The sequence below is a fragment of the Lissotriton helveticus genome, chromosome 4_1 (assembly GCF_964261635.1).
Source record: "Lissotriton helveticus chromosome 4_1, aLisHel1.1, whole genome shotgun sequence".
NCBI lineage: Eukaryota > Metazoa > Chordata > Amphibia > Caudata > Salamandridae > Lissotriton > Lissotriton helveticus.
In genome coordinates this window covers 842044600-842070704 of record NC_136063.1, presented here as the reverse complement: position 1 = coordinate 842070704, position 26105 = coordinate 842044600, and the positions used below count along the sequence as shown (strand labels likewise).

The following is a 26105-nucleotide window of genomic DNA, read 5'->3' as shown; positions in this document are numbered from 1 at the left end:
ACCAAGCTCAATGCCCGCCCCGAGGGGCGTTGCTTGGTTATGACGTGCGGCCACATATGAGGAACGGTAAGGGCTGGGGTGCTAACAGTTCTCACACGTGGCATGGTCTTTATGTGTGGGTCAGAGCAGAGTGAAGTGGATGGAGCATCCTTGGGAGCCTCCTCTTCCTCTTTCAGTGAGTCCTCCTCACCTGACTCTGAGATAACGGAGTCGATGTATTCGTGGGTGGGCTGATGGGCTGGGAGCTCTGTTGAGTCGCCAATGCCTCCTCTTCTTCAGCGCGAGGGGGTCGGGCTTTCTGAAACCATGGACCTGTTCGAAGACCATCATGCTTAGTGCCCACAGTCTGTCTTGGTGCTGGAGTATGGTCCTCTTGCTGTGAAACACCAAACAACAAGCGCAGCAGCACTCATTGTGGTTCGACGAGAGGACAAAGTTGCAGCTGGTGTGGAGGGTGGCCCAGTGATATTAAGAGTAACACTGGGGGCATCTCGTTACTTCTGCAGCATCTTCATTCTCTGAAGGTAGTATGGAGTACGTGGTGGCCTGAAGAGCCAGAGGTTAACCAAGTAGTACCAATCTGTTTTGGAACGCTAAAAACATTCCAGAAAATCTCTTCTGCCTGTTTCTACACAGAAACCTATATTAAAAGCCCTTATTATGGAGAGACTAGACTTTACAGACTCATATCTAGGACATTCACTATAACTTCTTCATCGCCTTCAAAGGGTACAAAATGCTGCAGCACGGCTGCTGCTCAATCTAACTAAAAGGCAGCCAGTCTACTCCCATCTTGCTAACTTATAATGGCTCACAGATGGCAAAATATCCACATTCAAATCCCTATGCATAATCAATAAAGCCTTGGCATGTCCAGACCCAACCACCTAAGAGAAAACCGAATAATATTAACTACACAAAATCCATACACTTTCAACGCTAACCTGAATAAAATCCCTCTTTGCAGAATAGTCTTTTATTATGATCCTTTTCGATCTGGTAGTAAAATCCTGGCATGCCATTCCTCAGGAACTAGCCTCATAACAAAACGTATCAGCACCAGGAACCTCTTTAGGGGCAAGTGTGCTTAGCTAATATTAATTTATTCATCAAGGTTAATTTCCAGTCCAGAGAGGCCTTTAACACACTGAAGCACAAAATAATAAAATGTGGACATGAAATCAGTAGTGTTATTGCTCCTAAGCACTATAAATACAATTAAGATAAGGCCATAAGGCCTATAGCCAGGCCCACTGGAATAATCCAGTAGGAGTGGGCCAAATTATGCAGCAGGACTGGCAAAATGATGCAGCAAAAAAAAAAAAAAAAAAAAGCAATATATGCAGCATAATGCTGCACATTTTGTGATAGAATTACTTTATTATTTTGAATTTTTACACATGCTACCACCGTCTGCCCAATGGTTTCATCTCATTAGTACCAGTTTAACAAACAAATAAAGCAATATGGAACAGAAGTGCGACCAGTCAACCGTTGCGAAGGGTCTTCAGGTTTTTTGTAACTTTTGATCCATTTGAGGTAGAAATTTTTGTTTGCAAAGTCAACTGTGCGTTCTGTGTGCAACTGAGCTAAAAAATTAATAATCGCTACTGAGGGATTGCACACTGAAACAAAAAAACCTGAATTGGAGTAGGCAAGAGATGCATTTCAAAGCCATACATTGTCTGGGTTACACTAAAAAGCTAATGCAATACTACTGTCTTTGCTTTGAAGAGATTTGACTTTGGTCATTGAAGGGCTTTATTTTATGGACCACACCCCCTTCCCTTCATCTCTGTCCTGATGAAGAACCTGATGTAAGGGATACAATAACCTACTGGTTTAGGGGTCGAAACGTCCACATCTGTTTTATTAGTCAGCTTAATCAAAAACGATTGATCACTGTGTTATTGACACAAAGCATGGCTATTGATTTTGATTGAGTATTGTTTTGACAAAATTGTGAATCTTTGGGCTTAAGATATGAGCCTTTTGTTTTGTTTTCTAAACAATGTAATTTGTGATTTGCACTTCCTATTCACCTTTATATCCTCACTCGAATCTCCAACACCTCCACATCCCTTTTCTTCCCTCTCCTCCTTTCTAGGGGCACTTTGTACCGATTTAATAATAATACAAACTAATATGTGCTCAGTGTGATTAAACAACACTGTTTGCTAACTATACTATGTGTCTTCTGAATAATTGCCGTAAGGAATGTATTTTATGTATTGATCTATTGTTTACTGGGACCACTGTTCCAATGTACTGTCCTGTACCCAGTGACGTTTTTTGGGTTTACCCTTCTTGGTAGCAATTTCATAAGGGCAGGTGGGCTCCTCTACTCACTCCCCAAAACTACAGAGAAATAGAGAAAAGGTTTCCCCAAAACTACAGAGAAATAGAGAAAAGGTTTCAGTTTGGGATGGGAGATTGTGTGTGTGTGTGCAGGCTTGCATGTCTTAGATCAACTCTGAGCAGACTTAAAGCCAAGCGCCATCTTGTCAGCTCAATTCAATCTGCCAGGCACAATGGCAAAACAAGCATTTGCAAATGCAATAGGTCTCGCATTTACAAGAGTTTGTGCTATTGGCTTTGTAAATATAGATGTGTTTTATTTATATATTTTAAAAACCTGTAAGTGGTGCGTAAACACGCACTTTGTACTTCGAGTCATTGCTTACGAAAAGCAACGCTGGCAGTAACTACGCCTCTTTTACTGCCAGCCTTTCTTTTCGCAAGCAGGAACTATAAGTGCGTGTTTATGCACCGCTTGCAGCTTTTCCGAACACATAAATAAAAGGCATTGTTAATAGCTCAAATTCTTGCAAATGCAAGACCTATTGCATTGCAAATGCTTGTTTGGTGCACTGTGTGTTTTTACAGGTCCACAAAATGTTTAAGGTTGCTCATACGCACAAAATTAATGTGCCAAATGTATTAACGCAAGAACAAATGCATTTTTGCTTGCTCATGCGCAATATAATATGCAGGGTACGTGGGAAAAAAAAAAACTCCTATGACATAGAAGAGCACAACATTTGACGCTATGATACGTGCAGAATTAATTTGCATGTCTACGTTTTTTAATTAAAAAAGTGATGTTTACAGTGTGTGTGTGTTTGTGTGCGCAATGTGCTGGGAGGCCTGGAGCAGAAAACGTGCTGAAAACATCGCTGGGGAAAGGGAGCACTTGAGAGAGGGCACGGCACCAGCTGCTACTTTTAATGGTGCCCAACCCAGAAAGTGCTGGTCACGGTTTTCCAACAAAACATTGATTTTTAAATGAATACTGAGTTATAGCTCAGCGTCACAGGGACCCACATATTCGGACCCACAGCCGCCCATCCATACTTGTACAGAGGAGACAAGGCCTAATTGTCAGAGTTGCCGACTTTAGGACTGGGGATCCAGGTTCAAGTTCCGGCGTTGCCACAACATACCGTGATTCTGGGCAAATCAGTAACTGAAATTGCGTTTCTGTAGCACGTTCTACCACTGACAAGGAGTTGATATGCCTAAAAAAATTTGCTTTTGTTTAACGTAATCTGGTGCTCATGTATCCTGCTCTAGAGCACCCTGCTTGTGTTTGAGATGCATAAAACGGCGGGGGGAAATACAGTAGCACCAGCAAGTATCGTTCCTGTCACTGAAGTCCAATTCCTCTGTAGTGAAATTAGGTATTCTGAACTTAAGCCGTAATAGCCAAAGCACAGCTGGCGCCCAACGCTGCCACTGTAAGTGCAGAGTTGGTGTTCTAGTAGTATCAACCTCTCCTCTATTTACTGGCTTCAGAGACGTTCTTTCGACCGGAAGTGAAGTTGATAGGAGTCATGCGACCGGAACCGTCAGTAAATGGCACAGGGGCACTGTGGTTCTGCTTGTTGGTTGCTTTGGTAACTAAAGAAGCGGTGGGACTCGGTACATAATATTGAATTAGAGCTTGCCAGTAAAAAAGTTAAGTCAGATCACAGCGCAAATGACTGCTAGTCTGAAACAACTACATCTGCCTGACCGAGAGCTACTGGAAAAGGTCAGAGAAACAGAATATCTGTGCCAGAACCATACAATTGTAGTGAAGTGTCTGAACCCAAGAATCAACGCCGGTGCCAGAATTTAAGAATGGGAGCTCTGACCAGAACATGAGAACCATTGCCAGAAGGTAAGGATCGATATGCCACCTGCTTGCATCGTGATCCATTAACTTCAGCCAGAGCAGCACCGTAGAATCAGAGGCAGAATTTAAAGTAAAGGAGCTAGACATCTGGATCCAGTGCAAAAACAAGATGTTTTGACTTTGAACTCGGAAAATGACATACAAGCATTGGCCGCGCAGCCGTGAAAGTGACACGGGCGCGCAATTGATCACTATCGCGGGCTGTAAGGGTGCCCACGAGTGATGCACTTAATGAGCCATGACGAGAGAGGAAAGACAGATGACGCCTCTGCTCGTAACTGTGCGCGTAACCGTACACTCTAGGCCACACAAAAAGGCGTGGTCGGCTTTCTAAAGCCCACTCACTAAATGTCTCGCCAGAGCAGCACATGCGCTGGCTCAGGCGAGACCTAAAAAACCATACACCCCGACCCCCTTCGATACAAGCCCCTCACATGATGGATGTACTCTGGATGCACCCATGATAACAAACCCCTGGTATGATGCCTCCTGCCACTTGAAAAGGGAGAACCCTCAGTAGGATTCTAAGACTTCAGAACTCAATGAAAGCCAAAACAGCACAACGTTATCTAAAAACATCTGAGGGTGCGGCAGTAGATCCATGGCGAGGACCTTAGAAGGATGCTCAATGACTGAGGATGATAAGCAGGATTGAGGTTTTATTGTCAATGTAGGTACTGTCATTCTCAACCAAACGGCGATAAGGTACAACAGTGCTGGAAGTCTGTCTGAAATGGGGCCAGGAATGGGACTGTTTCAGGGAAGTGTTGTAGTTTGTCTGCTGAGATCTTTTCCAGTACTATGGGAGTTCTTAGAGAATGAATGGATGAATAATGAAGCAGTGTTTCCAGGCATCAATGACCAGTTTTAAAAAGAAGGAAAGAGTATGGTCTATGTAAAAACGAAGAAAAGATCCTGAGGATAAAAAGCATGTTGCAAACGAAGGTACCTTCTTGTAAGTAGGAACGCATGTAGCCAGTCATGTAGATTATAAGACCTAGATTTATTGTGGAAGTTCTGTCTTAGGTTGCTGGTTATAAGTAAGATGGTAAATGCCTCACCAGGAGCAGCATCCTTGCTGCTCAGCCAACTCTCTCCAACTGACATTCAGACCAATCAGGCACTCATCAACATTCTATTACATCACACTCACTGGCTGAGCAGCTGGGAACTGGGGAAGGGAATGCATTGCAACAACCACAGGAAACAACACAGCAGTTGTCATCTTGGTCTGGATGGTGTTACCTTGGTTCAGGTTGATAAGGAAGAATATGATGGCCGATGATGGTGTGATGATGGCGTGTTGGGGTAGCAGGCGAAGACCTTTACATTCCTCAATCAAGCTCAATTATGATGCTATAATAGCAGAGGGTGCAGGGAAGAGACAATTACAATGTACTCTAGATTTGGAAAATGAGTCTTTAAAATCTTGTTTTCAACTCTTTGATGATTATGGATTAAGGATTACTAGAAGGTAGTTTGAACTGGTTTGCACCTAGCTACCGAGAGGCAGATAGAGGACACTTTAAATGTCATCATTTGCATGGAGTTTATGTTTATTATCCTCCAAAGTCTCCAAGTTGTGCACAACACAAATGTCACTCACTTCTGCCCTTCGGAATAATTTTAGCGTACAAGTGACTTCAAATAGTTGGATGTTAACACTAGTCACTATGGCCACTATACCCACATCAGCCTATCACGGCCAAGAAATGGAACTAAAAGGGATACACTGCATATTATTTATGTGGAAATGTGCTTTTAATTTTAACAAATATCGATAAATATACTGTGGCTCCTAAGTGGCCCATCCACATGCTGATACCTTGAAGGGTGCTTCTGTCCACTGCAAGGGTATGCCCACGGTTAAATCACTCCTAGGGCTTGTTCCTCCATGGTACTTTAAAGGAGAATGACCAGCTTCGTGTCCAGACCTCCACTGTCTGCTTGGCTCTTTCATAGGAAGGAGCATGTGTGCACAGTGACTCTCCCACTCCTTATGCACGCATCATGGGAACTGCATGCCTTATCGCTTCCGCCTATACAAGCTTTTTAGTACCATGTCACTTCAAGTGTAACACTAGATTGGATGGTCATGGCTACCCATTAGTGCCGAGAGTTTTTCTGTGTAAACGAATGTCTTACAGCAGAAGAATTTCAAATGATTAGGAAAATGAATCAATTTCAGTTTCCTGTGGCTTTCAAAGAGAACCTAAAAAATGGGTTTATGCTTAAGTACAATCAAATTATTATTAAATCTGGCATCACTGCCTAACTGCAGAGACAGCAGTTGAATTCCTTTCCCAGGCAGAACACTTTCATTAAGCTTGTATTTTCAATCAAGTTTCTAAGACCATGTCTGGTGTGATAAGAGTCCATTTCTTCTATACTCTTGCACACTATTCATTTAAAAATATAATCCGGTGATGTGTTCAGATTTAAAAGCTTGGGGAACACTGTGCTTATTCATATTTTCCTGACAAGATAACTAGCATCAGAACAAGAGTAGATGGAAACTAGGGATGAAACCATAAAAATATAACTCCAGATATTTATTGACCCTAAGCCCTGCATGCTCTGTGCCTCTGTAAAACCGTTGTTATGCTCAATATATTTGGTTATGTATTTATAGCCATCTTATCTCCTCAAGCTCAATAGTGGTTGAGTAGGTGGTGTGTGAGTCTATGAAACCGCTTTCTAGTCTATTGACTTGCTTCATGAGCAGGGCTAGTCAGTTATAATTCGACATGGGATCTGTGCACACGTCAATTATTACAAAGTACAGTATTGTACAGTAAATCATACAAAATATAACACCAAGTCAATAACGTAGAAGTAATCTTGATTGCTGTAATCTTCAGTTCAGATTTTATTTGCAACGCCCAGCCAACACGTGTTTCGTCAGGGTGGTAAACCCACGACTTCGTCAGGGCTCCAAATGGGCAGTGGTGTTTCAGTATATGTAGCGAGATCTCTACGCTCTCCGCCGGTTGTACTTCCGTCCCGGCTGTCGGGTTCAAACTGAGTAAAACAGGCGCCGCAGCTCCAGTACCGCTGCCGGCTCGCGTCCTCGTGTGTGAATGCATTCACACAGGAGGACGCGAGCCGGCAGCGGTACTGGAGCTGCGGCGCCTGTTTTTGGATATTTGTCGTGCACACACGAATGGTGCCTTACAACATAAGGACATCAAACAGAACGTGAGCTGCTGGATATATGCAGTATTGGTTTTACTCAGTTTGAACCAGACAGCAGACGGAAGTACAACCGGCGGAGAGCGTAGAGATCTCGCTACGTATACTGAAACACCACTGCCCATTTGGAGCCCTGACGAAGTCGTGGGTTTACCACCCTGACGAAACACGTGTTGGCTGGGCGTTGCAAATAAAATCTGAACTGAAGATTACAGCAATCAAGATTACTTCTACGTTATTGACTTGGTGTTATATTTTGTATGATTTACTGTACAATACTGTACTTTGTAATAATTGACGTGTGCACAGATCCCATGTCGAATCGTACCCAAGGGCCTAGGTCCTACTGGGGGGTTTCGGGCTATTCCTCCCTTCTGGGGCCCCGTCGTGAATTAAGTGCTGATAACTAGAATACGTGACACACGGCAGGCGCCATAGCTGGTCAGTCGCTTCAATTAGCCTAGTCAGTTATAATTTCACATAGATTTATGTGGATAACCAATTATTCAATTTTTCTCCAATCATTGCAGAAGGGTTCACCTTTACATCATTCTCAAATGAGTTCTAATATACTACCTGTCCTAACTATGCACGCTAGCCTTAAAACTGATGTGGAATTTATTTGTTAAGGATTCTTAAATCTTAACTGGGTCTTAAAGTAACAATGTTCTTTGGAATCATGCAGTAGGTGGTCTACACTGCTTACCCTTTATTTGGCACAGTCACCTTTGTGCCTATTTGCTTAGTTATTAAAACATCACTGGTAAACTGCTTAAAGGTCTCTGATATTCTGGTAAGTTTCTAAACCTTAAACCTATCCCCACTGCTATACTACTATAAAAATAACAGCTTTATTTAACACCAGTGACAACTTTGCATTGATCTGGAGGCGGAATGGGCATGGAACATATTGTTCCTTGCTGTTTCTATACTCAAGGCTGCAATTAGAAAATAGTTCACATACTGTAATTATTTACAAGTCATCTATTTAATGTTGAACTACAGGGCTCTGTCAATTATACACTGCTCCAGAATGTCTCACTACTGGATGGCACAGCACAAGCCTGTAGACTTCCTGTTTTACTATAGACAGAAAATGTTTAATGAAGACAAGCTTGAGAAGACTATTTGTGTAAGCAACATCCAACACTGACTGTCCTGTAGCTTACTCTTCCCGACTAACTTATGAAATTCATGATAGTCCTACATCAAACACTTAATGCCCTAGCAAAATACTATTTTCAAGAACACCAAACATTAGCTTCAAATCAAAAAGTGCAAGTGTCTTTGTCAAGCATACACTAAGATTCAAATGTGCAGTAAAAACCCCTTGAATCTCCTTCTCATCTCCTTTAGGGTATAGTGGAATCAGACATCCATGGAAAGGCTGCATTTGTTCCACCACCCAAACTCGTGACTCGCCCCGCTCTATTTAGAGTCAGATAAGTGGGACAGGTTTCCAATGGTGCTGGAAACCTTTGACCAATGGATAGTCTGCCATGAGGCTGCTGGTCAATGTACAAACATAATGTCCACCATAATAACTGGCTGGTCAGTCATAATTCTTTTCTTCTTTGGGACCACCAGCAAAATCCTGGCGGTCCCAAACAGAAACTCAAAGAAATTACCTCAGGCACTGAGAGACAACTCCCAGCATGTCAGGGACTTTTCTTTATTTTCTAGTCTTAAATTCCTGCTTTGGCAACTTGTTTTTGAAAAGTGGGCACTTTAAACACGGCGTCCACAAGGAACATTTCACATCCTTCATCAGGTTCGACTTGGCAGCAGCAACACTACTGAAGGTATGTATCTTCACCTGCCTGGCCAAGGTCTCCAAAATAGGCAGGTGGTCTTCCACTAGGTCAGCAGAGTACATTCCTCCTTTGACTTTTAAAACAGCCTGAAATACTCTGAGGAATTTACACTCCCTAACAGAGCAATGCCATTAACTTCTAACCACTTCATGACATTAGTAAACAAGCATTAGAAATGCAATCGGGCTCGGATTTATTTGAGTTTGAGCTAATGGCATTGTAAATGCCAATGTCTTTTTGCCATGTGTTATGGAGTGTGTGCATGTGGTGTGTAGTGGAATTATGTGGGTTACATTGTAATTTTACCAATGGTTGCATGCTGTGCTTTAGATGAATATGTTTAAAAGTAAAGTGTATCATACAGCGATTGCTACAATAGTTAATTGTGGATGCGTTAACAATTGATGCGTGGACTGATGGCTGTTGGTGTGTGTGTTTGGTGGAAGAGTGCACTGGCGCCTGGAGGTGTGTGTGCCTGGTGGAAGGGTGCACTGATGGCTGGTGGGTGTGTGTTTGGTAAAAGCGTGCAGAGATGGCTGATGGTGTGTGTTTGGTGAAAGCGTGCACCGACGGTTGCTGCTGAGTGCGCCTTGTAAAAGCATGCACTGACGGCTGCCTGGTGTTGTACGCCTGATGGTGTTTGTGTTTGGTGAAAAAGTGCATTGATGCCTGGTGGTGTTTGGCCCTGGTGAAAGCATGTACTGACGGCTGGTGTTGTTGTGTGTGTGGTTGTGTTTGTAGTGGTGAGTCTGTGGGGGTGAGTCTGTGGGGGTGAGTGGTGATGAGTGTGGTGTGTATGAGTGGTGATGAGTGTGGTGTGTATGTGTGGTATGTGTGTGTCGTGTATGTGTGTGGTGTGTATATGGTGTGTGTGTGGTGTGTGTGTGGTGTGTGTGTGTGTGGTATGTGTGTGTGTGGTATGTGTGTGTGGTGTGTGTATGGTGTGTGTGTCTTCTTGTGTGTGGTGGTATGTATGTGTGTGGTGGACTTACTTTGAGTGTTTGTTTCCTGCACACTCATACACTGCCCCTACACATTCACACACTGCTGACACTGCACACTCACACTGTTCACCCTGCATAGTCACACAATGTTCATCCTGCAGACTCATCTTGCACACTCACACAATGTGCACCCTGCACACTTACACACTGTTCACACTACTCACACTCTGCCATCAGTGTCACTCTGCCCTCACCGTCACTCTGCCCTCACCGTCACTCTGCCCTCACCGTCACTCTGCCCTCACCGTCACTCTGCCCTCACCGTCACTCTGCCCTCACCGTCACTCTGCCCTCACCGTCACTCTGCCCTCACCGTCACTCTGCCCTCACCGTCACTCTGCCCTCACCGTCACTCTGCCCTCACCGTCACTCTGCCCTCACCGTCACTCTGCCCTCACCGTCACTCTGCCCTCACCGTCACTCTGCCCTCACCGTCACTCTGCCCTCACCGTCACTCTGCCCTCACCGTCACTCTGCCCTCACTGTCACTCTGCCCTCACTGTCACTCTGCCCTCACTGTCACTCTGCCCTCACTGTCACTCTGCCCTCACTGTCACTCTGCCCTCGCTGTCACTCTGCCCTCGCTGTCACTCTGCCCTCGCTGTCACTCAGCCCTCGCTGTCACTCAGCCCTCGCTGTCACTCAGCCCTCACTGTCACTCAGCCCTCACTGTCACTCAGCCCTCACTGTCACTCAGCCCTCACTGTCACTCAGCCCTCAGTCTGCAGTCACTGTCACTCTGCACTCACTGTCAATTGCTGTCACTCTGCACTCACTGTCACTTGCTGTCACTCTGCATTCACTGTCACTTGCTGTCACTCTGCATTCACTGTCACTTGCTGTCACTTTGCATTCATTGTCACTTGCTGTCACTCTGCACTCACTGTCAAAAGCCCTCCTACCCCAAATAAAGATCAAAAACTGATTTTAACAGTGGGTCAAATATGTGCAGCAGTGGCGTTCAGCATTTGTCCATAAGCCGGATTCATGGAAGTTTGTTAGTTTAACTGCTAACCAGGTAAAAGAGTTCGATTCTGATCAATTGCATATAAAATCATTTTACCTTTGTTGCCTTAAAATCTGGCGCGGTTTTGCCTCTTGGGCCTACTTTGGACACCCATGTTTAGAACGTGCTGCACAACTCGCACTCGTCGTGCACGGCTCGAAATTAAAATTAGGAACATAGAATAATAAGCCCAGAAGCCATGCCCACTACTCTAGTTAAATCAACTTCTCGGTTTGGCACAAATGGCCATCTTTGCCTCCTTGCAAGGCATAAATTTAAGAATGTAAATGCTGCGTTTATGTAAATTTGTTTTTTTCTTCAACATTACTAATCCTTTCCCAGCCTTCACAAATAAATACGTCTAAAATGCCGTGGAATTATGTTGGTTTTAAGTACATTGTATGAGAGCAGGAGTTGTTCGTGTAGGTATTATAAATACAGAGCTGGGTGCCTGCCAGAACGTGTTGAAAAAGAACAGCTGAATTTAACCCTCAAACTGCCTGGATTGCGCCCAGAATAAGACAGTTCTGTATTTCAAAGGCAGCTGAAAGTTATTAATGCTCCTCCCTTCCAATAACACCATGGTGTGGATGGCTTCCAACTTGGGTATGGGGGGGGTAGGGGCGGGGCACTTGGTATTTTCTCTTTGATGGTACGCAGAAACTGGTGGTTCTGTCTTTCGAGAGTGACCTGAGGCGCCCTTTTCAAAGTGAAGCTGGACTGCGCGTGCAGTAAATGGGGAATGTATACAGAATACCGGCCTGCTTCAAGGCGCTACAATAAAATGCCGCTGCCTGGAGGGAGGGTGGGGAGTCTCGCGGCGGCGGTTGCTCTCATCTGCGGGTGTGACAGCGGGTGGACAGGGGGCGGGTGGTCGGTGGAGGGCAGCGCCCAACTTTTGGCGGGAGAGGCTCAAGCGAGGGCGCTATACTCACCCTCAGGGGGGAGGTCTAGGGCCCCTCGGCAGCCTTATCCTATAGACATATGTACTGGGCCCTGGAAGCTCCTATATGAGGATGGCGAGGGGCTTCGAGGCGCTTAAACGTAGTCACTCGCGCATCCCACCATCAACGGGGCTCCTACTTCGTGGCGTCGAGGACGCATGGCGAGCCTCTGGTAGCCTCGGCCACACGTTGTGATCTTGGGCAAACCCCCATCCGTTTATTTCAATTTGTAAAGGTGCGGAGAGAGCTTTAAAACCCCCCAGGATGCAAACTCGGGCCACAACATGACAAAATGTCGTCGCTTTCACATTGTCACGCAGCCGTGCTTTGTGTTCGCCGGTGCCCTTTGAGGTTTAAACGCACCCAGCCCAAATTAGGCGCTTTGTGTTTGTTTTTGGCTTCATACACGACGAGAAAACTTTAATTGTGCCCGAAGGCTGAGGTGCAGCTGCTCTGTTTCACACCAGTCAGTCAAAACTCTCACCCATTGGAAAAGAGGTAGGTGCTTGTGGGCTCAGTGCGCCTCAGACCACACAGTGGAGCCGCTGTACTCCGTGCCTTCAGCCGCTGCCACCTCTCATTGAGTACGTGACCTTTGCCCTCCTCGAATCTACACGACCCGCAGTCACTACATTCCTCACAGACATTCAGTCAAGGATTTGTAGTGGCACCACTCACCGGTGAGGATTTCTACGCGCTGACACAGTGTAGATGGAAATTGGTGAACGTGCACCACGCGTCATCAGCTACTCACAGTTTCACTAATATCTGCCAGTAGGGAGCGCAGCTGCGCTGTTCACCAGCGGCGTGGTCAGCTCCAGTCACAAGCGACAGAACGAATGAACAAACCATGCCAACTAACCACCAGGTGATTGTACGCCACGGAGCACACGAGGGGGCAGCTGCGCTGGTCGCCACAGCTGTAGCAAAGTTTCACTATTGCACAGTTCACGAGGGCGCAGTCTCACTAGTACCCAGCTCACGAGGGGGCAGCTGCGCTGTTCTGTCGCCATCAACTGCACCAAAGTAACGTCTGTATTTCGATAGCGCCCAGAAGCAGGAGGGTTGTCGTTCGATACTGGTGCTTCTCGTTTGCATGGCAAGTGGTAGGCAGGGTGGGCCGAGCTTCGCCGATACCGATGAGGGAGGGGGGCGTGGGCCCCCGTGTCTTGCTGTCTCAGCGCCGGATGAGTGAGGCTAATGAAGCCCTTTCCCGGCCTGGCATGCAGCAGCAGCGCGCGGAGCGCTGCTGAATGGTGAACGCGCCCGGCCATCTGGATTCACTTACGGAGGCACCCTGACAGCTCCTAATTATAATTAATGTACTTCTTTGCGCGAGCACGCACAAAATGCCCAACATGGCGTCCGAAAACTACATTTACCCTATCACTTCAAGCCTATTAAAACGACACCACAACGAAGACGAATGACTGGCCAGATGACAGAACACGCTAAGGAATGTGTGGAATTTGTCTCGCCAAAGCCCTAGGAGATACTTTTTTTTTCTCTTCTTTAACATTAGGATCTCGAAACTCCTCCCACTTACGTGGGCGGAGGCCTCGCCCTAAAAACCTTGTACTCTGACTTCAAAAATGTGGTCTGAAAGGGCACCCACAGCTTTTAAGTGGAAGCTAGAATATCAAAATAGTAACAATATTTTACAGTGTCATTTGGTACTGTACTGCAAGTTAAATTCAGTTGATGGTAATAGAACTGTATAACAAATACATAACATTTTCCAAAATCCACATTTAAAATGTTATTTAAAGAAGGTTTGCTTCATGAGAAAGTCCTTACCAAAGGTGGCTTTGCATGTCCATTCTTCAAATATCTCTCTGCATGTGCATATTGTTCTGTGTTGCTAGACACAAGTTTGGAGTTATCCCCAGCAGGATATTGCTGAAATTGAAAAGAAGCAGTCACTCATGTTACTAAGAAAATGTACAGCAGGTTTCTGCTCAGAAAAGAAGGCCTGGTAATTTTGGAAAAATTATCTAAAAGTTCAAAAATTCTACTTTTCCTTCATGGCAAGAACAGTTTAACGTTCTTGGGCTCAGACAGCCTCTGGTAGAAGTGTTGCACAAGATAAAAATACATTCCCGAATTTCATTACAGGAATGCATTTTGAAACAGAGAAATAGGAATAGAGGGAACAAGGAAAAAGGACAGCAATTCCCTTCATAGTGACTCTGGCATTGGTATGGCGTTGTCTACATTAGAAAGGAGTACCAGGAAAATAACACGGACATCCTCATGTGCAATACTATTTCTCAAAATAGACTCTGCCTATATTTCACTATACAAGAAGGGCCAATGCACCTCTCAAATATGTATTCAAGGGAGCTACTACCTATTTAATTGATGAAACCATATTTGCGCTGACACTGTCCTCTTAAAGACAGTAGGGGAGTGTTTTTTTTTTATAGATGAGATTCACATTTTAGGGTTAACTTGGATTGTTTAAATAGGCCACCATGCTCCTGCACTCTCACCTTATGAGCATGTTAAGTTACAATTTATTTAGCATAACACTGTCTTCAAGAACACCAAACATTAGCTTCAAATGTGCAAGTGTCATGGTCAAGCATACATTAAGATTCAAATTTGCAGTAAAAAAACCTTGAATCTCCTTCTCATCTCCTTTAGGGTATAGTGGATTCGGACATCCGTGAAAAAGCTGCATTTGTTCCACCATCTAAACTTGTGACTCCCCGCTCTATTTAGAGTTAGTTAAGTGGGACAGGTTTCCAATGGCACAATCATACATGTGTTTATTCTCTGTGCATTAGGTGTTGGGCCCTTGCAGAGTATGAAAGCCTTTCTTCTTACCCTCACTTTGAAACAGGAGTACCTTAGCAAAGTACAAAGCTAGTCCCTTGTTTGTAACTGCAGTTCTGCATGTTGATAATATGTTTCACACCTGCTTAGAGTGCAAATGTTGCAGACAAACATCTGGTGGCTTCTGCGGCTACTTTACTTCCTAGAGGGCTCTTTACTTTGCCGTGGCAGAATATTATGCAGGTTAATAGCAATCATCAAATGCCAAGCTTTCATATGGGACTGCTAAGGACTGGGTATCCAAATGAAACAGGGAGTTGGCCTCAAATCTTCGGTCTTGGCCAATTAACTGCTGCTAATATCCAGAGAGTGTAGTGCGGTTTCCACTGATGTTGAATGATTCAGACAGAAAGGACAAAGGGCAACTGACTCCTTCATGTGGAACTTCCAAAGTACTTTTAGCATGAATGTGAGGTTAATCAGTATTGTGACTTTGCTACCGGCAAAGTGCAGATGTGGTTTTTTTGATCATGAACATCTGCAGATCCCCACTCTCCTGGCTGATTTAGGGCCAAAAGGAGTGGTGTTTTTCTGAAAAGATATTTAAGTTTTTATCTATACATGACTTCGAAAGAACGAAACAGCTGCCTGAACACGGTGTTCTGCTCGAATATTGAACCGATGGGGAGGATGAGAAGAGTCTTTTCATGAATTGTTTAAAATTCGTTTTTGAAAACAAGAATGGCGAATCCAAGGGCTTTCTGAACATGGATATCGGAGCCAGTTGGACTCGGATGGAGGCCTATTTCAAGCTTGTTTGGTCAAACTGAGGAAAATACAGCAGAATTTGATTTCCAGTTTGCTGACAATAGCTCAGTCAAACAGCATTTTGGCCACCTCCAATATGGGTTGAGATATATTGAGCCTCATTGTTTGACTATATGGTATATGGAGCACGTATCGTTGGTTTTTATCAGGACTGGATGGATGGATGGATAGTCCGGGAAGGAATGCTTGTAGTCCAAGGCTAATGGATAAAGGCTCCCATTTGATCATATGGAGAGATGTATCCTTTTCTAACTACACACCGCTCAGAGAGATTCTCTATCTGCGCTCAGAAATCTAGTTGTGCAGTTCTGAATGCAGAATCTGAAATTTGGTCCTGGTCACTAATGTCTGCATCTAATTCAGAACCTATAATATGCATGGTACCAGTGCAGATTATAGGTTCTGAATTAGTGTTCATGGATACTTTGTCGTGACACTCGAGCTGTGGATATCAAAGAGGCATTTCCAGTGTTGGCGTTATACAAATATCCTGTGGCATAGACTTCAACAGGATCTCAATAATATATGCTGAAGCTGTCGTCGACTTATCGTCCATGGATAGTTGATCATTGTCGACTAAGCCTTTGGTGCCGTCAACAGGCTTCGTCATCTATAGGGACATCATCATTAACAGAAAAGGTGCCGGCGAGGTAGCTGACAGCGGATTCTTCAGCATCGACTGGAAGTCTACAGAGGTATTCAGCTTTAGCAGTAAGGCTGGGTGACAGAAGAGCAAGATTTTGGGAAATTCTTTTTAGACTGTCATAGGAACAGTTTTCCTTTCTGGTAAAATGAATGGGCACTTAATTAGGTAATTCCAGTTCTAGAAGAAAAACGACATGTTTTCTTTTCTGTGCCATCTTTATAGAAGGGCTTGGAGCAACACTGTGCACTTAATCATTATCTAATTAGGGCGATACCCCCGATGAGGGGGAATCTGCCTTTCTCTCAAGGAAACAGTCTCCTTTCTTTATCCTTAAGAAGTTTTTAGGGAAAATGTTTACAGATGTCAGAGCGCAACACCGTGTACGTAGGTTACAAGCAGTGTAGCCATTGTTCATGAGGGCCATCAGCATATATCTTTCGTTGTCTGCAAAATGAACAGGTTTTTCACAGAGATCTCTTTTCCTTGTCTGTCATGACAACAATTGAAGGGTTTCTTTTTGGTGCCTCAATTTCATACTCACATCTGTTTATTCACTCTATTTACCATGCCAGACTGAGATGGGTCCTTAGTGATTAAGTATTCCTAAAACAGCATCCTCAATCTAAATATGAAGTAGCAATCTTAGATAAATAGTTGAGGTGTGTTGGTCTCTCTTGTATCGTAAGACTAATACTGATTTGGCAATGCCTGCACCACCGTCTGGACCAAAAAACGCATCTCATAAAATTCTGCCACTCTACATTTTTTTCTAAGGGAACAAACATTCTTCCTCGTCACACACTAGACTCTTCTCCCAACCCTGTACATTCCAAACTCACAAAGCCTGGTTCTCACATTATCTTCTTCACTGAGTGGTTGGTATATAGCACATACTAAACGTAGAGATGACTGCACAAATGTTGTGAAAGAAGGAAAACATTAGGATTTTGTTGTCCTGCCACCAGAACATGCTCCCAAGCACCCTCTGCCATGTTTATTATGAAAAACTCAAACACATTACAAACCTGATTACAACTGGATTGGTTTATATTCATGTACATGAAAGCTTTCCTGACTTTCCTCTGCACCAATCCGCATCTCGATTAGCTTCTACAGCCTTCTTCAGCCTTTGCCTCTCTCAGTCTCGGTGCAGCATTCACTCTCTAGGACGAACTTGCAACCACCTTTTCTACAGAGAGTCTGCTAGAATCAGGCATTGCTTGCTCCTCTCGATGAGGCAGATTCCTTCATCTAGACGGCTGTGAAGGTGACCAATTCCTACATTTATTCTACATATTACACATTCCAGTTTTGGTCTGGTGCTCTTCGTTTCCAAGTGTTTAGGAATCCAGTTCCCCAGTTCCAAAAATGCCCGAAGGTGGACATAAGCCAAACCAACATTGCAAAAATGATACAGAGACCTTCCTGTACCAGAGCCCCAATTAGTGAGTAATGCTTATAAATGGCATGCAGGGTAGATAAGACCTTTCTAACAAGTAACTGCAATGGGTATGTGCACCTAGAAAATTGATGGCACAGCCTTAGGTTTGGTGGTATAAACTCAGAGTGGAAACTAAACATCTCCTGCCCCATACGCTTTGATATGCATGAGACTATCAACATGTCAATAGTAGTCTCCAACGCTTTTCTGTCGTGCTAAGTCTACAAAAGGTAATGAAAAGGTGCTCGAAATTCCAAAACATAGTCATCCTTCCCTGGCAAAACATAAGCGGTTTTGAACATTGAGGTTTCAATGCAGGTGTAAAAAAACTTATTTTATTTATTTATCCATTTACTTTAGTTCCGACCTACCGAAAGTCATGTTTCCAGGTTTCAATTTTATTTGTTTTCAGAGGAAGACTCCCTCAATTTACTACATTGCTTCACCTTTGTTCTATAGCAAATTAAAGAGAAGCTGAAATCTGGATCATAGGAAGGGCAGTGTGTGTTTTTATTATTTTGTTGAATTTTATTTTTTTATGGATATGTTATATGTGTGGTTTGTATTGACTAACTGGCATGATATCAAACTAATACAAACACTTGGATGTAATCTAAGATGAGGAGCTGTTGAATACAGAGCTGCCTTTAATGTGTGCATGCTGCATGAAATAGCATATTAAACAACCAACATGGTCCGGTCAACCTCTCCCCTGCTGCAGTTGCTCCTCTGCCGTGGCTCCCTTGGATGACAGATCACACCACAATCCACAAGACCTATGTTCAATTCTGCTGTGGGGACCTGCCTGCCAAAAAATAGTGTTTCCTCTCCTGACTACTTTCGATAGTCACCTTGGTTGGCATATTAGTCGCCCTGATTGTATTTAATAGCCACATTGTTTTGAGTGATAATTTTTTTGTAATGATAAACCTTGAGTTTTTGTTAACTGTGTTGGCAATAATTGTGGGTAGTTTTTCCCACCGTTTCGCCTGGTAAATTTTCCTGCCAGCTCTCCCAGGACTAAATATGGAGGCCACTGCGCAGCCGTGCCAAGGGCAAGACCATCTGAGCTCATTGGTGCCTGTCCCACGCTCAGCGCCAAGACCCCTGGCTCCTCCTCCTCCCTGCTACACAGCAGTCAACCTCAGAACCCTGGCCGCATAAACTACTGCTGCTGCACACCCCCAGGACAATTTGTTTGCTGTCACTCCTGCCCCACCTTCAGCACCAAAACAACCACCAACACCTCTAACACACCCACATCCTCCACGTCGACCAAGACCACCACAACTACTACGATCACACCCCCCGCCGGGTTAAATATAATAAAACACATTTATTTATTTTTTTTAAAGGTGAAATTGACCATAAAGCTATAAAAAAAGAGCCCCCACAGGGGGTCGGCCAGTGAGCAGGAGGCCCGACCCCCTGTGGTGGTACTTCTTTTTATTTTTAGAGCTATAGGGTTTTGGGTGGGGCGCAATCGCCCCCAGAGACACGTGTGTGTGTGTGTGTGTGTATGTGTGTATGTGTGTGTGTGTGTGTGTGTGTGTGTATGTGTGTGTAACATATACACACACACACATACACACACACACACAGTCTCTCTCGTTCTTTATATATGATTTTTTTTTTTTAAATACGTGTTTGTTTCTCTGGGGTCCGATATTTATCTGTATATATACAGAGAGAGTGGAAGGATATTTGTGCTGGCACAGTGAACCCACATAGAAATGTAAGGAAAATGTCATTTTTGTAGCTAAATCTGAGGTTTGCTGGGGATTTGGGGTAGGAAACGTTGGGGATACACGCAAGCCACACCTCCCTGGACTCACCCGGGTGTCTAGTTTTGCGAAATGTCTGGGTTTGATAGGTTTCCCTAGATGACCGCCGAGCCCGGGGTCAAAAACTCAGGAGCCCCTCCCTTGAAAAACCAGGTTGTTTTGTGATTGATATTTTTGAAGTCTTCACAGTACGTTTTCGGCCCTTCCCTGTAACTGGCACTAGGCCTACCCACACAAGTGAGGTACCATTTTTATCTGGAGACTTGGGGGGGAATGCTGGATGGGTGGAAATATTATCTTTGCGCAGATTCCAGAACTTTCCATCACAGAAATGTGAGAAATAATGTATTTATTTTTACAAAGTGTGCAATGGATTCTGGATAACAGAACCTGGTGAGAGCCACACAAGTCAACCCATCCTGGATTCCCCTGGGTGTCTAGTTTTAAAAAATTTACAGGTTTACTAGGTTTCCCTAGGTGTCACCTGAGCTATGGTCCAAAATCTACAGCTAGGCACATTTTTTTTTTCCAGGGACAGTTTTCACTGGATAATTGCGATATGTCCACGTTGTGTTTTGGGCAGTTTCCTGTTGCGGGCACTAGACCTACCCACACAAGTAAGGTACCATTTTTATCGGGAGACTAAGGGGAACACAGAATAGTACAACAAGTGTTATTACCAAATGACTTTCTATGCATTTTTGACCTCCAAAATGTAAGATAGTGTGTGAAAAAAGTCATTTTAAAAATACCCTCCAATTCACATGCAAGTATGGGTACTCACAAATTTGAAGATGTGCAAATAACCACTGCTTCTGAACTCCATATGCTGTTCCCATTTCGGAAATACATAGGTTTCCATAATACCTATTTTTCACTCTTTATACTTTACCAAATAAATTGCTGTATACCCGGTACCACAATGAAAAAACATAGCAGGGAGCAGCTCAATTATTGACTCTGGGTACCTCAGGTTCATGGTGAACCTAAAAGTCCTGTATAACCCCACAACTAGAAGGGTCCAGGGACGTATTGGTATATTGCTTTCACAAATCAGCAATTAAGGGGCTAAGCAATGGGCGGGTTCTAAGACCACCTTAAGATAATATGTCTCACAACAGACGGAGCATGCACCATCTTAGGAGAGAATTGCAAATCAGCATATTAGATGGGTGAGATAGATCAGGGGGGGGGGGGGGGGGACAGGTAAGGGGCTATAAAAATGGGCGTGTTCTAAGACCGCCTTAGAATAATAACATGTCTCACAACAGACGGAGCAGGAACCATTTTAGGCGAGAATTGCAAATCAGCATATTAGATGGGTGAGATAGATCAAAGGGGGGGCCAGCAGTTAAGGGGCTAAACAATGGGCGGGATCTAAGACCACCTTTTGATGATAATATGTCTCACAACAGACGGAGAAGCACAGTCTTAGGGGAAAATTGCAAATCAGTAATTTAGTTGGGTAATAAAGATTAAAATCATCCTGACCGATCCAAACAAAGGCAGCCAAAAGGGGAAGCATCTCTAAGGGAAACAACTCGAGGGCAAGGGAAACAACTAAAGGGCAAAGGACAGCCACGAAAATAAAGTATCTGAAAGAACAATGAATCTTTACTCAAGTCTGAGCAGCTCGTGTGTGAGAAAGTGCCATCTTTCTTGCATGGTATGCCTCCACTTTTTGCTGAATTGCTGATGTGCTTTGACTGAGTGTGCCCTGGGCTCCTGCCAATCAGGTGCACAGGGCCTGTGTTCCTTCCCTAAAACTGTATTGAAACCTAAACCCAATTAGCATCTCTGGCCACATGTCAGCCCCTGGTAAATGGTACCCATGGTACCCAGGGTACTGTGACCAGAGAAGGCCCCTAAGGGCTGCAGCACTTATTGTGCCACCCTTAGGAGCCCTGTACCCTGACACACACACACTGCCTTGACAGGCTGAGTGTCTGGGTGCAAAACAAAGTCGACATGGCACACATCCCTGTGTGCCATGCCCACAACACACAGCCCTGGCATACCTCAGTCACCCCTCTAGCTGTGTGCCCTATGCCAGTGATGTAGGTACAGGTGCATGAGCCCTGTACCCCTACAGTACTCCGGTCCATTACTGGGCACTGTAAGTGCAGTGCTGCCATTAAGAGTATATGGTGCTTGGAGGTCGTCATTACGAACTCCACAGCACCATGATGGCTGCACTGGAGACTCAGAAGTTTGTTATCAAACTTCTCAGCACATTAAATCCACACTGATGCCAGTGTGGGATTTAATGTACAATGCACGACAGAGGGCAACTTAAAGCTGCCCCCTGAAACTAGCCCACAACCTGTGTCCTGACAGAGGCTGCCTAGGTTGCCACCCAGCAGACATGTTGCTGGACCCCTGGGTAGAGAGCCATCCGCTCTCGTGGGCCTGCAACAATGCACATTCTGGGGCGAGGAGCTGGGCCTCTGCCCCCAGGATGGGCAGGGGAGCTTCAAAGTCATGCCGCCTTTGTGAGCTTCTCCAGGCCCCTTGCTGTACTCCGCAACTGGCCCCCACCGGTTCTGAGCCCCACACTGGCGGGAAGACAGGCAGGAAAACCTAAGTGAGGAAAGGGGGTGTGCCAGCCTCTGCTAACTCCACCCCTCAGGTGGGGAGGCAAGGTGAAGCACAACTCCGGGCTCTCGCCATCTTAGGATGGGGAGCCCTACCCAATCAGAGACAGGCTCCTGCCCCCCTCCCAATGGAGAATGGCAGTATAGTGGGTGTACTCACCCCAGGGAAGGGACCCATTGGCCTCTGACCTTCCCATACCTGCAACACCCCTAAATTTAGTATTTAGGGGAACTCTGAACCTTCCTTCCTCAGATCCTAATTCCAAAACAAGAAGAACAAGAAGCAAGAAGACCTGCCGTGCAGCTGCTAACACCAACTGACTTGGCCCCAGCCCTACCGACCTGTCGACCCTCGAACCTGCTCCTGCTAAATCCCGGCGTCTCCTGTGGTCAGCAACCTTGAAAACCCCGGAGGACCTGACTGCCTTGCTTATCTAAAGACTGGGACTCCCACGAGCAGTGGTTCTGCTCAAAGATCTACAACCCCTGGTGCCAGCCAGGAATCGCAAATCCAGCACACTCTGCACCCGCCGAGCCCGGCCCGTGCCTGAGTGGACAAAGACTACGAGGACGTCCCCCCGGTGACTGTGACCCAGAATCCAGCACCCAAGGACCCTCCTCGACGCTCCTGACAACGCCTGCAGCCTCACAACAAGGGATCCCTCCGACCACGACCAGCTGAGGGTAAGATTTCCTGACACCAAAAGACACCCCTGCACCCGGCGCCCCACGGTCCCCTGTGCCCAACTCCTGGGTGTCTACCTATCATACAACTTCCCAACTTACCTCTCGAAGTGGTGGTCGCACCTGAAGAATCTCAGTCCCCGAGCTTGCAGCCTTTGTTCACCTTGCAGCTTTCCCCTTTAAATACATTGGGCGCCCGAAGGAGCAAAAGCACCCTGCACCCAGCCGCCCGAGTGCCACTGGAAGTTCAGCAACTGACCAATCCTACTTCTCCCCTTGCCCTGTGTAAGTGACCCGGAGCTCAGCTCCCACAGCCGCGTGGTCTGCTGCTAGCAGCCACCAACCAAAGGTCCCCTATCCTCCATAGGATAACATTGGGCCTACTCTCTCTGCACCCAGCTGCCCCTGTGCTGCTGAGGGTGCAACTACTGTACCTACCTGAACCAGGGAGACCCCAGAGTCTAACCCCAGAACCCTAACTCTGCCAGTCGAGTACTTACCTGAAAACCGATAACCTACATTTTCTCCATCGGGTAACATTGATTGGTTTTCACTTGGAAATTCTTTTAAGTGTCGAGTTTTGAAACTTTGAAATATTCCCTAAAATGAAAACGAACTTACTCGCCTGTTACCAGGAGAGATCCCAGTGCTGGATCTTTGTGCCCAGCACTGACCCTCAAAAGTAATTTCAACTGTGATTTTCCGATAACTTTATTTTCCTCCATAGGATAACAGTGGCTGTTTTTGCCAAAAATTCTTCTAAGTGTCGATTTTTTAAACATACAAATATTCCTTAACTCCTTCACCGCGCGGCAAATTCCGACGCTGTGCGAGGGGGCTGGGCATGGCGCAGGACGGCTCCCAGCCGTCATAAATCACAGTAGGCGTGTGCTCATGACTGCCAGGAGCCGTCTGAACTCCGCCCACCAATTAATTTGCCCGCATAGGCGGGGAATTGACCGTGCGTGGGCGGAGCGGCAACGGTCGGACTGCTCCCGGCCGTCATGAGCACACGTCTACTGTGACTCATAACGGCCGGGAGCCGTCATGAGCATCGATGAGGTTAAAAATCGCCTAACAAAACCAATTTCTTTCAACTGTTTACAGGAGATGCACCAGGGCTGAATCCAGGATCCAGCCCCGAGTAAGAAAAAGGTACGTAAAGTAATTGATATTGCATTTTACTTAAAACTCCCATTGAGATCAATGTTATAATTGTGTTTAACTTGTGTTGCATATTGCAACAACTGTATCTATTGCATTCTAAAGTCTATTGCTATTTGAAAGTATTCAATTGCAAGCTCTCATTCTGAGAAAGTATTTTTATACCTACTTGTGGTTCTAAAGTAAAACAAAATATTTTTATATACAAAACAATTGGTCTAGAGTTCAATTATTGAGTGTGTGAGACCATTTGCTGCCTGAGTGTGTACAACAAATGCTTTACACTGTCCTCCGATACTGCTTAACTGCTCGACCAAGCTACCACTTTAGAGAGTGAGGTTATATCCAACTTTATCTAAAGAGAGAGTACCCCACTATCACCAGGGAACAGGGTACAGTGACAACCAGTCAAAGGGGAATCCCTGGGTAAACACTCACACCTGTAACTCCAGGCCAGTCACTCATGAAGAATTAATTAATGCTAAATTTCCACACTAAAAATGAACGTTCACAATCTTTTTAATGAAACTTAAAATTTACACAAAAATGATTTAAACATTCAAAGGAACTTTGAATAAGTACAGTGCAAAAGAAACAATTAATCATGAAAATTCATAAAACATCATAAAACATCACAAAAAATTCATAAAAGACATCAAAACAAATACCATTTCATTTATACTAGCTAAATATATCACAAACAATTGGAAAAGCAATTTCAACAATCAACAAAATTTAATACGGAAAAAAACCCTTTATGTTGTGGTCTATAGATCCCTTTGCCACAATTTTAATTAGATTCAATGGTCCTTATGTATATACACGGTACAGTCAATAGTGTCGCCAACATGTGGATATCTATTGCCCCCTAGACCCTACTTGGATTCTACAAGGAAATATAAATGCGTCGACACGTTTCGGTGCTGTGGACACTTGATTCTGTAGCACCTTCTTCAGGACTGCCGTTTCTTTGGGGTCACCGGCATCAAAAATTATTGATTAACACCCTCATTCTGTATATAAGGGGAGAAAAACAAGGTATCACTATTCTATAATAGGACGTGGCATAGTTTTTATTCTACTTTTTCTCGTCCCCGTTTCCCTTTAGTGCCTTGGAACTTTTATTTAACTCAATATCGGCATTTCAGTATGTCTCTAACATCTGCTTCCAATTATTTTTGCAGATCAAGGGCTATGGTGTTTTTATCGTCTTTCATGATGCAGACACCCTTATTACATCCAGGCATGTGATTACCAACAATGCAGGTCATATATCTAGTACATGTATCATACATGGAAGAAATTTAGGACATTTTTTCACATTTTTCTATCCCTCCATTCCTTCCTTACTCAGGAAAAATAGACCATCCGTGGCATACTGTGAAGACCCTTATTATATCAGGGCATCTGTTTCCCAACACTGCTGATCATATATCTAGTACATGCATCACACAAGGAAGAAATTTACAACATTTTTTCTGCATTACTCTATTCCTCCGTTTCTTCTTTAGTGCGGAAAAATAGGCTATCTGTGTGGCTATATCCTCACATAATGTGGGTACACTCGTACACGCTCTTACCTATTGGGAATTGGAGGGTACACCTTCGGATATTTCTTAGATTTATCCCCTCGGTTCCACACTTCTTATTCGGGGTGGAGATCTTCCTAGTGCAAAGATATAAGGGTTCTTAAGTGTCTTTATATTTTGCCCCCTCTACCTTCTGTTAATGTTACTAGTAGGGGGATCAGTTACCTTCTTATTTAAATGAGCCCGTTTGTATGGGGGTTCTTTTCCACTTCCCTGTAGTTTTATTCAGGCGCTTCCGCTTTTCTTTTTCGTCTGTCTTTTTATCTATCTAGGTAAAGAATTATAGTTATTGAGATGTCACCATCAAAGGCAATGACCTTCATGTATTTTTAAGGGGTTTCTGTCTTTTACTTCTTTACATCATCAACCACATTTGTCGTTTCTCTTACCTAAAAAGCTTTAAAATTTTCTCGTGGACGGGCATAATATCTGCGTTATTCCGTGAGTTAACTTGATATGT

General features: G+C 44.5%; 1 protein-coding gene across 1 annotated transcript in view; it reads right to left on the bottom strand.

Annotated features, from left to right (window-relative positions):
- Positions 1-26105, bottom strand: part of RNMT (RNA guanine-7 methyltransferase) — a 188921-nt gene that overhangs the window by 21410 nt on the left and 141406 nt on the right. Inside the window, exon 9 of the mRNA XM_078687503.1 lies at positions 13935-14036. Coding sequence (XP_078543629.1) covers positions 13935-14036 — 102 coding nt within the window. The remainder of the gene's footprint in view (positions 1-13934; positions 14037-26105) is intronic.